This window comes from Pteronotus mesoamericanus, unplaced genomic scaffold (genome assembly GCF_021234165.1).
Source record: "Pteronotus mesoamericanus isolate MK-2021 breed Mesoamerican mustached bat unplaced genomic scaffold, CSHL_Meso_final contig_221, whole genome shotgun sequence".
Taxonomy (NCBI): domain Eukaryota; kingdom Metazoa; phylum Chordata; class Mammalia; order Chiroptera; family Mormoopidae; genus Pteronotus; species Pteronotus mesoamericanus.
The window spans coordinates 3,528,924-3,544,385 of NW_026555092.1; the positions used below are offsets into that span (position 1 = coordinate 3,528,924).

At 49.7% G+C, this 15,462-nt stretch overlaps 2 protein-coding genes across 2 annotated transcripts in view; one reads left to right on the forward strand and one right to left on the reverse strand.

Annotated features, from left to right (window-relative positions):
* RPL11 (ribosomal protein L11) overlaps window positions 1-15,462 on the forward strand; it is a 189,572-nt gene that overhangs the window by 71,634 nt on the left and 102,476 nt on the right. The window lies entirely within an intron of this gene.
* HMGCL (3-hydroxy-3-methylglutaryl-CoA lyase) lies at window positions 523-12,845 on the reverse strand. The gene is made up of 9 exons (XM_054571716.1): window positions 12,728-12,845; window positions 11,180-11,263; window positions 9,497-9,604; window positions 8,852-8,947; window positions 7,395-7,543; window positions 5,097-5,160; window positions 3,569-3,757; window positions 2,183-2,308; window positions 523-1,192 (listed from the first exon to the last, which is right to left on the reverse strand). The coding sequence occupies exons 1-9, from the start codon at window positions 12,785-12,787 to the stop codon at window positions 1,091-1,093; spliced, it is 978 nt and encodes a 325-aa protein (XP_054427691.1). The 5' UTR covers window positions 12,788-12,845; the 3' UTR covers window positions 523-1,090.

Genomic DNA, 15,462 nt, shown 5'->3' on the forward strand with positions numbered 1-15,462 from the left:
CCGCGGCCCCGCACTGCTGGGAGTGGTTTGTCTGCACCCTGCCTACCATACTGGGTTAGAAAATGGTCATGTTTCTATTTAAAATAAAGGTATGGCTAGGGAATGATGTGTATAAAGGCATGACACACTGTGATGACACCAGAGCGAAGAAATAAACGTGCGTTTCCCAAAACGTAGAATGCTCAAGGATGACTGAGGGGCCACAAGAGTCTGACATACAAAGAGCTAAGGCACCCACACCTGCGCTAGCCCAGACCCAGAGGAGCAGATGGCCGCCGCTGCCTGCGAGGGAGCCTGGGTGACAGCGCCGGACAGAGCCTAGAGCCTCAGAAAGTCTTTCCAGGGTCTTCTGGCCAGCCCTGAGTAAGTCCAAAGCCAGCCATTTCCAGTCATTGTAAATTTGGGGGTCAGGTGGGGATATGGAGAAAATCCACAGATTAAGTCTGCCTTATACCTCTCAAGAGTACAAATGAAGATGTTCCCCCCCCCCATATATACACACATCTGTAGGATACTGGAATGGTTCTGCATCATTAAACCTTTAATTATAAGGCTGTTTTAAAAAATCGTGTTCAGAGTGATTTTCCAGAGATGCTAGAGTTGGCAGGTGGCCAATGCAGAACTCAGCCTTCACCCGTTCAGCAAATGCCCTCTGCTTGCTTGGGGAAAAACCCCTCCGTGCCTTTTGCCCTCTGAAGTCACAGAGCAATTGCAACAAGGCCATGGCAGGGGTGAGCTGTGTAGCCACCTGTCAGAATTCACCCAGAGGCAAGACCTGAGGATCAACCCAAGCCAAGGAATTGGGTTCCCAAGTGGCCCCTGGGATTCAACTCCTGGGCTGCTGGGTCCATGGTGAAGGGAGGCCCCACCCCAAAGCCTCTCAGTCCTACTCAGATCTGGGAGGGAGGGTCTGAGGCCAAGCAGCTCGTGTCCGTCGCCTCCTTTCTACCAGGAGGGACCTGTGTGCAGGGCTGGCAGCGAGGTGCCTGTTCCTGTCCATCTCATTCCCATTTTCTTGAGCCTATCAGTGAATCATCCAGATGTGCCCCTATTCCCACACAGTCCCCAGAGCTTCAGGTGGGCAAGGGGCTCACAGTCTACAGGTAGCCTGAGCCACTTTAGAACTGGTTTTTCTGTTAAGGGCTTGACAGATAAAGGTCCCAGCTTCCAGGAGCTTCTGGAGGTTCACACCCTTTGAGAAACAAGGAAGATAAAGTAAGTTACGACATGCATTCAACACCCAGGAAACATCAGACTGGACAGACAACTGTGATACTGGGAAAGATGAAGACAACAGGCTCTTGTTCCTGTACGATGGGACACCACCTAGCTGTCTTTGAGGTTGTGTCCTTCTGGCACCTGGGTCCCCCTCTGACTCCCCTGATACAGGATGCCTCAATCTGCATAATGGTTAGTAGCGCCACCTCCAGAAAAAGGATCTCATCAGTCTTGTTCAGCTCTCCATCTCCAGGGCTTAACACAGGGCCTGGCCCGTAGGAGTCAGAAACAGTACATTGAAGGAATGAACTGTGAGGCAGAGCAAAAACAGCAACTGAAAGGGCCACTCTGGAAAACCACTGTTCGTAACAGCTCCTATTTACTGATCTGTACTATGTGCTCAGCTCTGGGCTAAGCATTCTACATTTTCTTAGTTCATCCTCATAAGGGCCCTAAAGATAGGTACTATTATTATTCCCATTTCTTAGGCCCTGAGAGGTGAAGTAATTTGTCAGGTCACACAGCCTGTGAGTGGCAGAACGAGGTTTTAAACCCAGGTCCTTCTGAGCCTAAGCACAGACTCTATGCTTCCAACCCACTCTGAGCGCCCTGGGGGGCCATCTCATTCTACTGCTCCCATCTGACGGAGAAAGGAAGTCTAGGGAGAACTGGTTCACATCAGGTTATGCAATCTGACCCCTTTTGGGGCGTTTTCCTTACATCCTGGTGTCTCTCTAAACTAAAGTGACAAACCTGCAAACAGAGCTTGGCCTTCTTGTGGCCTCTGTCACCCACACTCCGCTATCTCAAAAACAAAATAGTCCCCAAGCATCCTTCCCCTATTAACTGCTCCCCTTCCCCCCAAAATAACAATAACGCTAAACAAGCCCAGCTTCTGTCCTCTGGCTTCAGGCAAAGCTCTGGTTAGTTTACAGCCGTCAATACGGGAGACAGACAGGCTTACCGTGTGAATGCCCAAGCCTGCCAGCATGTAGACCAGGTCCTCGGTGGCCAAGTTTCCAGACGCCCCCTGTGCATAGGGACAGCCTCCGAGTCCTGACACAGAGGAGTCCACAACACTCACTCCCATCTGGAAACACAGGGCGGTGAAACGTGGCTGTTACTGTGGGGGCCAGAGCCTACAAAGCGGGTCCTTAGAAACCTCCCAGTTGTCTGCTGCCTGAAAGTCCATTGCAAGTTACTCATTCCTTGGGTTTACGATACTGTTAAAGTGAAAATCCCCGAGAGTTTCTCTCTTCAGCTCCTGGAGTGGCAAGAATCTTCTCAGCGGATGCTGATTCCTCTGCCAGGAATGTCCTCCCTCAGGTGCTTCCGTGGTTTCAAGGTTCCTTCTCACCCTTAAGGTCTCAGCCTAAAAGCTACCTCCTCAGAGACAGAGGCCCTTCCTGATCACTGACCTAAAGTAATCGCCTCCCACTGGTGAGATTTCAGATCCCTGTTGTTTACTGTTGTTCCCTTACGCACACCATCCCCCTCTCCCACAGGCTGCTCCCTAACCCCAGGGGCCTAGCCATTTCCAAAGGTCAGTCACTTCCTACTCTCCTGCATGGCTGTTTGACTTTTTCCTCTTTCCTTAGACCTCTAACAGACCTCACCCTTGACAACCGCAACTCTGAGAAAATAGACCCAGAAAATAACAGAATCACCTGAAACATAAGCCTCCAGGAGATAACATTGAGAGGGGGAAGAAAATGGCCCAAGGTTGCTCTATAACCTGAAGACAACAGGTTCGAATCAGACTAATGCTACAGCAAGGCAGCTGTGGAGAGCCACTGAGAGCTTCCCTTCTTCTGGGCAGTCAGCCCACAAGCAGCAAACCTCAAGGGGAACCCAATCTCAGGCCTCAGTCCTGTCTTTGGGAGGCAGCATCACAGGCTCTCCCTCTGAGCGACCTCGGCCTACTCCCCACCGCCCGATCCTGGCCTGCCGCCCCTGCACAGAGGCGCGCTCGCGCACCCACTCCCCGCACGCTCCCCCGGGGCCCCGCCCGAGAGCCCACCAGACCCCTGCCTGCCTCGGCCTCCCAATGCAGGCCGCCGGGCCACCTTTCTGCTTCACCTGCTCAACTGCTGAACTTCTCCACGTCCTTCAAGCCTCACTCAGGCCTCTTCTGGCAAAACCTCTCTAGCCTCCCAGCCGGGACAGGGACCTTCCTCAGCCCCGTGCTTCCTCCCCTCGTGGCTTCTGTCACAATGCATGAGGACTGTCACCCAACTCCTTCATTGTTGTCCCTACCACACAGATGTACGAACTTCTGGGGCAGGGTCACGTGTCTGTGTCCATCATGGGAATGGACACATGCCTTTCCCCAAGGACACGCCCAGGTTACCTGCAGGGCCATCAAGGTGTTGGCCAGAGCCTGGCCGTAGGTGTCGTGACAGTGGACAGCCAGGGCAGCCACCGGCACCTCGTGCATGACAGCAGAGAGCATCTCCTTCATGACCCTGGGGGTGCCCACGCCGATGGTGTCCCCCAGGGAGATCTCGTAACAGCCCATCGCGTACATCTTCTTACTGACCTGGGAAACAAGCAGGCACTTGGAGGACACAGGTTCCCCAAGCCAAGGGACAGGGATCCTTGGCCTGTGCAGAACACCTCCGTGACGGAGCACCAAATGGATCACATCGCTGGCTCCTCACAACCCTGAGTGGAGTCACAGTCCCCATCAGGAGACGAGGATGTGAGGGAGCTGCCATAGGGCAGAGCCTGGGGCTCCAACCCTGGGCTTCCCTCCCACCCCGTGTGTCTCAAATTCCACTCCTTCCCTCACCACCTCCACACACTGTGTCAGACCCAGGTACTACAATCAGTAAAACTGACCTTTTCCTTGTAGCTTTATCCTCAATCTGTGAAACCATGGGTCTGAAGTGCTAGCTTTATATTTTTAATAGAAGTACATACTATTTAAACTTTTAGAAGCCCATTGTGGCAGACCTCTAAAATCACTGCAAACCCAGAGCAGCGTGCATTCCACCCAAGGCGATGCTCCCCTACGCTGCTGCTGAGGAAGGACGAGGCAGGCCGCCAGGGAGCTAGATGACACTCGACAGTGGTCTGCCGACAAAGGAAGTGGTGAGAGCGGGGACAGGCACCCAGCAGCTTGCGGGGGTGGGGGCGCAGCTGGAGGAGCAGCTTCGGAGTGACTCGGTGCAGGATTAAAATCCCAGTCCTGCTGCTCACGACCTGTGGGACCTTCGCAAGGGACTTAACTTTTCGGAGCTTCCCTTCCTGCTTCTAAACAACAGTGACAAGCCTGTGACGGGCTATGGTGGCAACAGGAGACGGACCTGGAGCACAGCAGTCACTTTCAATTGGCAGATGCACCTGTTACCATTCCTCGTTTTTCGATACTACGTGGTGTGGCGGGAAGAACGAGCGGACTTTGGAGGTAAACAAGATGTGGGTTTAGACCTGGCTGCACCATTGGCAACTGGCATGGCAAGTCAGTTTCAGTTTCCTCAACTGGAAAATGGGATAACAACAATACTGAATTTGCAGGGTGGTTTTGAGGACTAAATGCCACGAGCTCTTGCACTGGTGAAACTCAGTTCCCCCTCTGTGCTCCTCTCAGACCTGGTTGCTACTCAGAGGGTGTCACGCGGCCTCTCTGACCACAATAAGAGACCACAGGAACCCGTGGGTGGGGAGCCTCTCCGCAAAGGATTATCACCTCAATTACCATCTGTCCACTGACCAGACTGGAAACTCAAGGGGAGGCATTCATTCTGGGATGGAGGGCAGGGGTGTGAACGAAGGAAATCAGTGACCCCCGGAAAAGGGTGGCGAGAGAACCTCTGCACGCAGGGGCAGGCAAGGCGGCCAGCCCTCACAGAACCCCCGCCCTGACACACACACACCTCAGCTACTTTGGCCGGGGAGATCTTCCCTTCATAGGGGCATCCAAGCACACACGAGACGTACCTGTGGGAAGACAGGGGGAGGAACGGGGTCAATGCCCCTGAGTTTTGGCCAGCATGGCTGAGATGGGTAGGCCAAGTAACTGAGTGAAAGGCTAATTCAACGACACGCAGCCAGAATGAGGGTAGTGCCACGTAGTGCCAGGAGGGGGCAGTGGAGAGCCACGGCAAGGAAGGGGACTGATAGGCCTGTAGTTCTGGAAACAGGAGTTAGACAGCTCTCTGGAGAGGCAGCCGGAGACCAGCCAGAGACCAGCCGGAGACCAGCCAGAGACCAGCCAGAGGGAAGGAGCTGGAGAGCATAATATGAGCAGGCACCTGAGCCGTACAGAGGTGAGATAAAGCAGAACATGGGCCAAGGTAGCTGGGGCCCACACTTAAAGGAGGGGACTGGGACCCATGAAACCAAAGGCAGGAATAAGAGCTGGGCTGGCCTGTGCCGGTGAGCTGTTAGATGACTTATTCACCCATTTACTCAACTGATATATACTGAGTTGCCTACTATGGGCCAGGCACTAGGGAGCTCCGTGAGCAAGACTGACATGTTTCCCACTCTCATGGTGCTTATTTCTAATTAGGGAGGTAGCTGATTAAAGGGCAATCGAATAAATCAACGAGATAATCTCAGAAAGTAATGTGCTGTGGAGAAAAGGACAGGGAATGCGACACGACAACCAGAGGAGGCCAGGAGTAGCTGGGGTGGCCTGAGAAGAGCTTTGGAAAGACATGATGACGCTGCAGCTGAGAGAAGGGGGACAGCCACAGGAAGAGCATGCAGGCAGAGAGGAGCCAGTGCACAGGCCCTGAGCGGGAAGGGCAGGTGTGTTCAAGACAGAGAACAAAGGCCGGAACAGCTGAGGCACGGAGAGCAAGGGGCAAAGAAGTACGACCCGCGGCCGGAGAGGGGGCACGGGCCTTGTCACAGGTCCTGCGAGCTATGGTAAGGAGTGCGGACCTTGGATGTAGGCGGCTCCTATTCCCACCCACACCATAGGGCCCAGGCTCCAAAAAACCTTTTCAGAGTCTAGCGAAGTATTCTGCATATTAAGAGACGTAACAAATGCCTGCTGGTTAAATAACTTCAGCCTCAAAGATCTCAGTCTATTTTTCCATTTTAAGTCTCCCTCTTATTTTCCAATTGTTGTTGAACAAGAAAAAGTTAGGAGACTAGGCCTGGGAGTCAGGCAGACCTGCTAAGGCCCTGTTTCCCTGCCCATCCGCCCACCTATCTGCCCATCGGATCCCGAGCACCTGTGTGCTGGGCCTTGCGCTGACAGAGAGGTGCACCCGGAACTGAGAGAGGCGTGGGCTTGGTCTAGTAGCGGTGGGAGGCTGGGGACAATTTAACAAGCAGCTAAGTGCTAAGTTACAGGATGTGTAATGCACTAAAGGAGCCCAGAGGAGGGGTGTTAACTCCAGCTGAGGGACAGAGAAAGCTTTTTAGAGAAACTGGCATCCGTGAGGGGACCTAAAGGATGAGCAGGAGTTCGTCCTGGTGAGTAGGATGTAGGAGGAAGGGTTCTGAGCCTATGGAAAGCGTGCGCAGAGGCCAAGAGGCAAGAGAGAGTGGGACCATGTGACAAATGGAAAGAAGTCCCAGTGGGGCTGGAAGGAAGCCGCGACCCGTGAAGCTGCACGGAGAGCAGGGCCTGAATCACGCAGGGCCTTGTAAACCGTGGGGGAGTCTGGAGTGGGGAAGTCACGGCAAGGCTTTTAACCAGGAAGTGATGTGGTCAGATGTGCTCTTCTGAAAGCCCTCTGGCTGCAGTGTGGACAGCTGGGCGACCTTACAGCGGACTCTCCACCCTCCTGAGCCTCAGTTTTGTCCTCTGTGTATGGGGCTGGTACTCTTCTTGCTGGACACACGATGATTCCTGGCACTATTGCTATTAACAATGTGGTTGGTCTTGGAGACTTAAGAGGCCCAGGGGATTCTTCCGGGACATGTGAAGAGCTGGTGGCGGAGCCAAGATTAAAGTGATTGCCACAGACCCTGTCTAATATCCTGTCCTGCTAGATTTCCTCTGGTGAACCGACCCGCAAGTCAGGTTTGGAGAAAGCACTTGCTTGGATTTCTTCTGACCATATTTACTGGGGAAAAGATGTCGAGGTCTGGATCTTAGACTGCCTGCCCCCGGGATAAGGAGTATGTGGGGGAGGGTGACTGGGTTGGAGTGAGGTACTGGTCCAGAATGGTTCCGAGGAAAAGACAGGCGGCACTGATGTGGTCTGACTCACCCCCGCACAGGGATACCGTCTGCGCGAGCTGCCTTCAAGACTTCGTCAAACCGTTGCAGGCTTTCATCTATGGAGCAGTTGATGTTCTTCTTGGTGAAGAGCTCGGAGGCAGCTCCAAAGATGCTCACCTCCTTGGCTCCAGCAGCAACCTGCCAATAGCCAGAGGGGCTCCTGTTACCCTTTTGCTCCTCGAGGAATATCAGGAAGGCAAAAACCCTGGCCTCACAGAGACCTTTATGGCCTGTGAATGCTATGGGTTGAACTGTGTCCTCCCCCAGAAAAAGGTATATTGCAATCCTAACCCCCAGTACCTTGAGATGTGTTCTTATTTGGAAACAGGGTCACTGTAGATATAATTTATTAAGATGAGGCCATACTGGTTTCTCTCTCATATGACTTGTGCCCTTAAAAGCCAGTGGCCACGTGATGAGAGAGACAAGGAGGGGCAGGCCAGGGAAGATGGAAGCAGAGACTACGAGCCAAGGAATGTCAACGACTGCTGGCTTCCACCAGGAGCTGGGGCAGAACCCTGGAACAGATCCCTCCCTGGAACACGCAGAGGGGCCAGCCCTGCTGACACCCTGATTCCGGGCTCCTGGCCTCCGGACTGCGAGAGGGTGCATTTCTGTTGTCTTTGGTACTATGTTACGTCAGCCCCAGAAAATTAACACAGTGAATTATATCTCATTGGCCTTAGCCTTCCCCTAGAGACCAATATTGCCACTGCCATCGCCCTGGAAGTTGGTCACTCTTTTTTTATTTTTTATAGAATTTATTTATTTTTAGAGAGAGGGGAAGGGAGGGAGAAAAAGAGGGAGAGAAACTTCAATGTGTGAAAGGTACATCAATCGGTTGCCTCTCACACACCCCCAACTGGGGACCTGGCCCGCAACCCAGACACGTGCCCTGACTGGGAACTGAACAGGCGACCTTCCAGTTCACGATCTAGCACTCGTCCACTGAGTCACACCAGCCAGAGAGTCAGTCACTCTAAGAGAAACCTTTGGCCTAAATTAGAATCAGTATCCTCAATGATGTTCTTATTTAAATTTGTAAGAAAGTTGGCAGATACTAGCAACTACTGTTGAAATTCTTGAGGAGAACTTGCTTATCTTTCTTTATAGAGGAAATGGGTAAGAACAACAAAAGCTACCACTTATTATGCACTTATCTTCTAAGCAATTTCTGTGCATTTTATCTTCTGAAATGCTTACTCTATCACCACCCTATTACAGAGGCAGGACCGGAGGCCTGTCGAGATCAGAGAGCTGGGGGCGGCAGGGCCAGCACTGCCCAGCTCTGTCCCTGCTGTCTGCCTGATGGTGCTCATTACCGCTGGAGACGGCCCTTCAGAGACATCCCGGGACAGGGACTGAGGCCCAGAGACCGAGGCCCAGGGATAGGGCAGGGACCAGTGCCATCAATCTCATCGCAGGGCCCCCCACCAACAAGCTTACCGCTGCCTGGTAGCCTTTGAAATTTGGGGTCAGGACTGGGTAGTTGACGCCAGGAAACTTCTGGATGCCCTTCAAGACTTCGGTGTGGTCAGCCATCTGGGAAACCGAAGGGGACATTGCCGAGGCATGAGCAAGGGCGAGCAGAGAGCTCAGGTAGAGAAAACCTTTTAATCACAAGATCTCTGTTTTCTAGCACACTTGAGAATGAGCTCTTCTGCAGAGCCAACTCCCCAACGCTTTGACTCTTTGTTTGACAACTGACAGGCCAGAAGGCCCCTGGGTGTGGGCCACAGCCCCAATTTCTCCATGTGCATAATACTGTCAGCTTTACATAGCAGTAACGATACTACCAGCCATTTACACTGGCACTGGGCTCGGCTCTGTGTTGTCTAACACTCAGCTGGGGGACCTTGCTAAGGCCAAGCAATTCAGGGGCAGAGCCCAGAGTGAATCTAAGCCTCCCGCCTGCCAGGTTACTCCCCGCATCCCCCGCCCCTGCATCATGCTGCTATGAATCACCTGAGACCTCTGCAAGTCAGAGACCCACAAACCTATGCTCCCGCCTTCTACTCACTTCCAGGACGAACGCAAACCCTTCCATCCCTCTCTTCTGAAAAACCCCTCTCGCTCACGGCTGGGGCTCACCTGAGGGACCCACTTGGGAGACACGAAGCTGGTGGCTTCTATCACGGGGAGGCCCGCTTCCGAAAGCATGTCTATCATCCTGATTTTTACTGGGGTAGGTACAATATTCTGTCATGGAGAGAGAAACACCAGAAAAGACAGGGCAGCAAAGTTGGGAAACGAATGGCCTCAGAAAGCAGTGCCTGTTACTTCAAAGCTTTTGCTCCAGCAAACACTTCAGTATCTCAATTTCCAAACACTAACATGAATTCATGTGCAATCCTCGCCCACAGACAGGGTACAAGGTGTCTTCAAGTTCTACAGATAATGTTGTGCAGTGGAGGCAGCTTATCACCTGAAAAGGAGTTAATACTTACATGGAAACAATATTTTTCTGCCACATAGGCTTTTACTTAACTAAATGTTTAACTTATGGCCCAGTCATAAGCAAATTGAGAGCCATGCAGCATGGCCTGAAAGGGCAGAGATGACTAACCCTCTGGGTCTTATGAGGTAGGGTCCCCAAAGTACTGCACCCTCCTTTTCCATCTCCCAAGCAGCACAGGATCTCATCCTCACCTGTTCAGCCTAGTGTTTCTCTCCCTCCCCTAGCACATCTAGTTGCTAAGCAGACTCTACGGATTTCTCCTTCCAAATCTAGTATCATTGCTGCATGTGTATTATGGCATGGTCTCACTCCACCAGTTCCTCCCCCAGGAATCCTCCTAAAACAGTTTATACTACCTCACTCTACTGCTCAAAAGCCTTCCATGGCTCCCGAGTACCTACAGGATCAGGTAAAAAATCCTAAGAACTTCAAGCCCTTCCATATCCCCCCTCCCCACGATTTCCCTTGCACTGCTTTAATGTAATTGATTATATTACATGAATCCTTTCTGAGAGCCCTCCATGTTCCAGGGATTGTGCTGGTGCTAGGGGGCACCGCAGCGGGCAGGGCAGACATGATCCTGCCCTCATGGGGCTTACAGTTTATTGCTCTTAGCAAGTGCTCAATATTAAAATTAGGCTTGTCATGCTTTCTTAGGCCTCCCTAATGAAAAAATAATACATGATTATTTTGAAACACATGCCAAAGCCAGAAATAAACCACCCTTAAGACCTCCCAGATATGTAACCTTACAGGTCTGTGTAGTCCAATATGTTAGATACTAGCCATATATGATTCTATAAGTTTTAGTCAAAATTACATGAAAATAATTCAATTCCTCAGCCACACTTCAAGTGCCCAATGTGTGCGTCTAGTGGCTAGCTCATGGGACAGCTCAAGTCTAGAATAGTTCTATCTTCATATGAAGTTCTACTGGACAGCACTATTCCAATTTCTTCTACTACCCGTGGGTTGTAAGAACATCCGCAAGGCCAAAGCGCTGCATACGGCCTTCGTGGCTTCCTTTAGATAAACCCCCTTCCATGGAACGGCTGGATCTAAAGGCAGGCCCTCAATGTCGCGCTACAGTCCCGCAGCCCTCCCCAGCCACCGCACGGCCTTGAAATGCATGTGGGGATACCACCCCCGCTGCACCACCAACTTAGATTGCCTAACCCGCCTGGTCTCCCTGACCCTGCCCTGCGTCTGGCACAGTGATCATGTCTTGCATAACTCTGTCCATCCATCCCTGCTGCACCTCCCACGTGGAACTCTCAGGGCTCAAAAAAACTATTTGGGTTGATTTTCAGCTTTACCTTTTCATTTTGTAGTCCGTCTCGGGGACCAACTTCCACAATTTTCACCTGCTTTGGCAAAGTACTCAAGGATGAGGTGCTGACCTTTGATTTAAAAGAGAAAACAAAAAGTAACAGGGACAGGTCGTCCCAGTTCCCCAGAGGGTGCACACACGCTCGCACACAGAGGAGGAGGAGGACGTAATGAGACCATGGAGGCAGAGAACGAAGTGAGGGTGCCCCAGTCACGGAAACAGCGACAGTGCTGAGAAGCTGCAAGAGACAAGAAATGGGTTCTCCTCTAAAACCTTGACTTCAGCCCAGTGAAAATGACTCTGGACTTCTGACCTCCAGAATTGTGGGAAAGAAAATGAATGTTGTTTTAAGCCACCAAGTTTGTGAGAATTCGCTATAGCAGGCGTAGGAAACTAATCCAGTGTCCCAGCTGGGAAAGGTTACGTGACTTACAAGAAAATGTTCTTTTCTATGTCCCCCCCAGCCCAGCACCACCTATATTTTTGGATGGGTTAACAATAACATTCTTCACAAAGGCACTTTCAACCACTCCACCCCTCCCTGTCTTGACAGTTTGGAAGGAATTAAAACACTTTGCTTTCCCCGCAGTGACTAATGGGGCTTGCTGTGTTATTACAGTGATGTTTTACCGTACTTTTTTGGGATGAATTATAGAACTCATTATTGTAATAATAGAACAGAATTAAACATCTTATACTCCTCTTTTATCCCTTTCTCTGTATGTGACTAACTAGATATTGCATAATGAAATCAAATAAACTCCATGGAGTGTGGGGAAAAAAAAAATTGCCCAAGAGAGCAAATCTGAAGAAATGGATCCATCCTCACTACTACTGAGACCAGAAGCAGTATTTATCACCACTTAATTCACATTTGGCCCTGGCCCTGTAGCTGGTTAGAGCGTTGTCCTGTTGGGTCAGGACACATACAAGAATCAGCCAATACATAAATAAGTAGAACAACAAATCGATGTTTCTCCCCCTCCCTCTTTCTAAAAATCTATCATTCAACAAATCATCATCATCATCACCTTTGGTCTGATTTAGATTTAAGAGCAGAAAGAATATTTCCCTTACAAACAGGAATAAACAAGACATTCCTGTTCCCAGTACAGGCCCATTTCCAACTGCGTTAACAGTTGAGCATTTAGGCAAAGGGAGTGGAGTGACTTTGCTTTTCCCACTAGGAATTAGAGGGGTATTCGTGATTTTTCACTAGCCTTGGAGAAGTCTTAAGCTCAACTAGAGGGAGAAAGGTGCCAAGGTCACCAGAAAGAGCGTCGAACAAGGAATTAGGACACCTGGGATGTCGTCCCCGGTCTCCAAGACCCAGGCAAGTCGCTCCCCCTCCCGGCGCCTCGGTTTTCCCTATATCCCTTAAGGGATCTGGGGTACATACTAAGACTTCAAGGTCCACCTGACTCGGGACTTAACAGCTGCCTGGCTTCACCTCTCAGGAGCCGCACGAGTCAAGCCCCCGACCCCGAGCGTCACGGTGCCGGCAAGGCCGCCCCTCGGCGGCCGTGGCACTTACAGCCCTGACGGACGACAAGCCCACCAGTCTCTGCCGCAGCACCCCCCTCACTGTCGCCATCTTGGTCCAGCTGAGCCGGCGAACGTCCCACTAAGCCCCACGTGACCATCCACCTCCTGGGGGGACGCCCGTCTTTAGGGCGGGCCTCTCCGGCGACGTGGTGACGCCCTACGCTGGCTCCGCCCCCAGCCGCTCCGATTTTTATTCTATCTGTCCATTTCTTCTTTACAAGTTACTGGGCATTTATGAGCCCCGTTTCGTCGTTGCCAGGAAAAGTGAGACGCTTGGACTATAAAAACGATCAAAAATTAACCAAAGTTTCTGTCTTCATAGGTTTAGAGTCAGGGAGGTTTGGGAAGACAGATATTAATAATGTTGATGGAAGAATGGCCCACCTGCAGAAAAATCTTATAGAAGTTTGTTTGAACCAAATGTTGAGAACCTGCCGGGGAAGCAGAATCTCAGTGGAGTAAATGCTCTAGAGAATGGCAGTTATGCAGCTTGTTTTACACATTACAATCAAAGGAGAAGCTGTAAGGAGGGTTACGTGAAATCTATCGGTGGTAGATTAAGGAGGCAGGAGAAAGAACAGGAGGAACTGTCTAGGACTGGATAAAAAGAAAAATGGAGATACTTCCTTTACATTGATGGTTACAGGATAGTTAATAATATGTACAGTTAACAGCGACGGTATACAGACAAAAACAATGGGGGATTCTGTGGTCTCGTTCTGTAGTGCCAGAAGTTGTGCCTTGGAAGGGGTCTGGAAAAGAAAATTACTCTGACAATTCAAAGGTATGTCATCTTAGATACACAAGGACAACATACAGGCTCACTTAACATACAGACTGACCTTTGTCAAGGAAGCTACTGGCCTATGGCACACTCACCACCATAATTTGCTTTCGTTAGGAATTTTTAAGTTCAGACCGTCCTGAATGGTTACTTTTGGTCACCAGTTTGTAAGGCCTGCCATGCATCCGCTTCTTCCCCAAGCTTGTCGGGTTTAGTATGTGGTCCTCTTTTCATTCACAACAATCACAAAAAGTTGTATAATTACTACCTTTCACAATAATAAGATGAAACATTACTATTCGCCACACAGTTTTGAGTTCTTTGTGCATATTAACTTACTTATCACCATCTTCAGGATTCAAATGCAGGCAGTTCATTCCAGAGAGTGAAGTATCCTTAGATTTCACACCTTTAAGAATGAGTAAGATCTATCCAGGTAAAGAGGATACGAGAAAAGCTTTTTAGACAGAGAGCATAGCACATATAGAGACCCTGAGGCAAGGAAATTCAATGCTTAGGGCAGTGTTTTTCAAAATACATGTTGTGGTCATAATATTAACTTAGTGGATATAAACTTTAATAAAAAAAATGGAATAGAAACTATCAGAGTGCACTGTATAAAGTACTAAGTACTGTTTTGCAAAACTTTTGTTTTATATATATCTGTATAGTGTCAACCAGGTCATGATGTAAAATAAATTTCTTACTGTAGACAGTAATTAGAAATGTTTGTAAAACATTGTTTTGGAAATTTGAAACAAAGATCAGAATGCTTAGAGAGCAGGGAGGGAGTAGGAAGGGGCCCTCCTACTAAGAGGGGAGAGATTGGCAGTGACCATACCATAGGGCTTTGGAAATACAGTGATAAAAGTTATCTTAATAATAATGCATTTGAAGGGTTTTAAGCAGCTGCCTTCTTGGATCATTGATTTAGAAATGTTTAAAAATTTCCAAACATATGGATTTTTTCAAGTCTTTACGATATTTTAATTCTGTTGCAGACATACTATATAGCCTGTGTGATACTGCTTCTGTGGTATTTACATTTGTAAATGTCCCATATGTGCCTGAGAAAAATATTCCTTGAGTGTTGGGTAGAGATTTCTATATCTATCTATTAAATAAAAGTCATAGAAGATTTGATTAGATCTATCACAATTTAAGAGGCTGGACTAGTAGTCAACTCAAAAGAACGGTACTAGATTGGGTAGGAGACTGGCTATGTGACAATGGACAAACCGTTTCCCCACCATGGCCCTCAGTTTCCCTTCTCTAGGATGAGAGTGTATGTCTAAGGCTCTTCCAGCTTTTCTTTAAAAGTTTTATTTGTTTTTACTTTTTAAAAAGATTTTATTTATTTTTAGAGAGAGGGGAAGGGAGGGAGAGAGGGAGAGATACATCAATGTGTGGTTGCCTCTCACGTGCCCCCTGCTGGCGACCTGGCCCACAACCCAGGCCTGTGCCCTGACTGGGAATCAAACTGGCGACCTTTTGGTTCACAGGCCGACCCTCAATCCACTGAGCCACACCAGCCACAGCTATTTATTTGTTTTTTAGCGGGGGGGGGGGGGGGGGCGGGGGGGGGGGAGGGGGGAGGGAGAGAAACATCAATTGGTTTCCTCACACATGCCCCGAGCAGGGCTCCTGGCCTGAAACCCAGGCAGGTGCCCTGACCTGAATCAAACCAAAGAAACTTCAGTTTGGGGGACGATGCCCAACCCACTGAGCCGCACCAGTCAGGGCAGCCCTTCAAATCTTGACGTCAAATTCCTCTGTCCAGTAGACTTTTTAATGATAATTCCTGGAATTACATACTGTGAACTTCTGAAATTACTTACCCTGTTCACATAGAAAATGTGTTTATAAATGTAATGAATATAAAAATGAGTCTTACTTAATGGAGAGTGATTTCTAAAAACAATAAAATGGGTCATGTTTTT

Bases quoted from the DNA above. Each gene is read 5' to 3' on its own strand.
- HMGCL (XM_054571716.1), bottom strand. From the start codon at position 12,787: ATGGCGACAGTGAGGGGGGTGCTGCGGCAGAGACTGGTGGGCTTGTCG. The intron at 5,161-7,394 runs GTGAGTCAGACC...GTCTTCCCACAG, and splicing joins GACGGTATCCCTGTGCGGGG to GTACGTCTCGTGTGTGCTTG. The intron at 2,309-3,568 runs GTAACCTGGGCG...CTGTGTTTCCAG, and splicing joins ACACCTTGATGGCCCTGCAG to ATGGGAGTGAGTGTTGTGGA.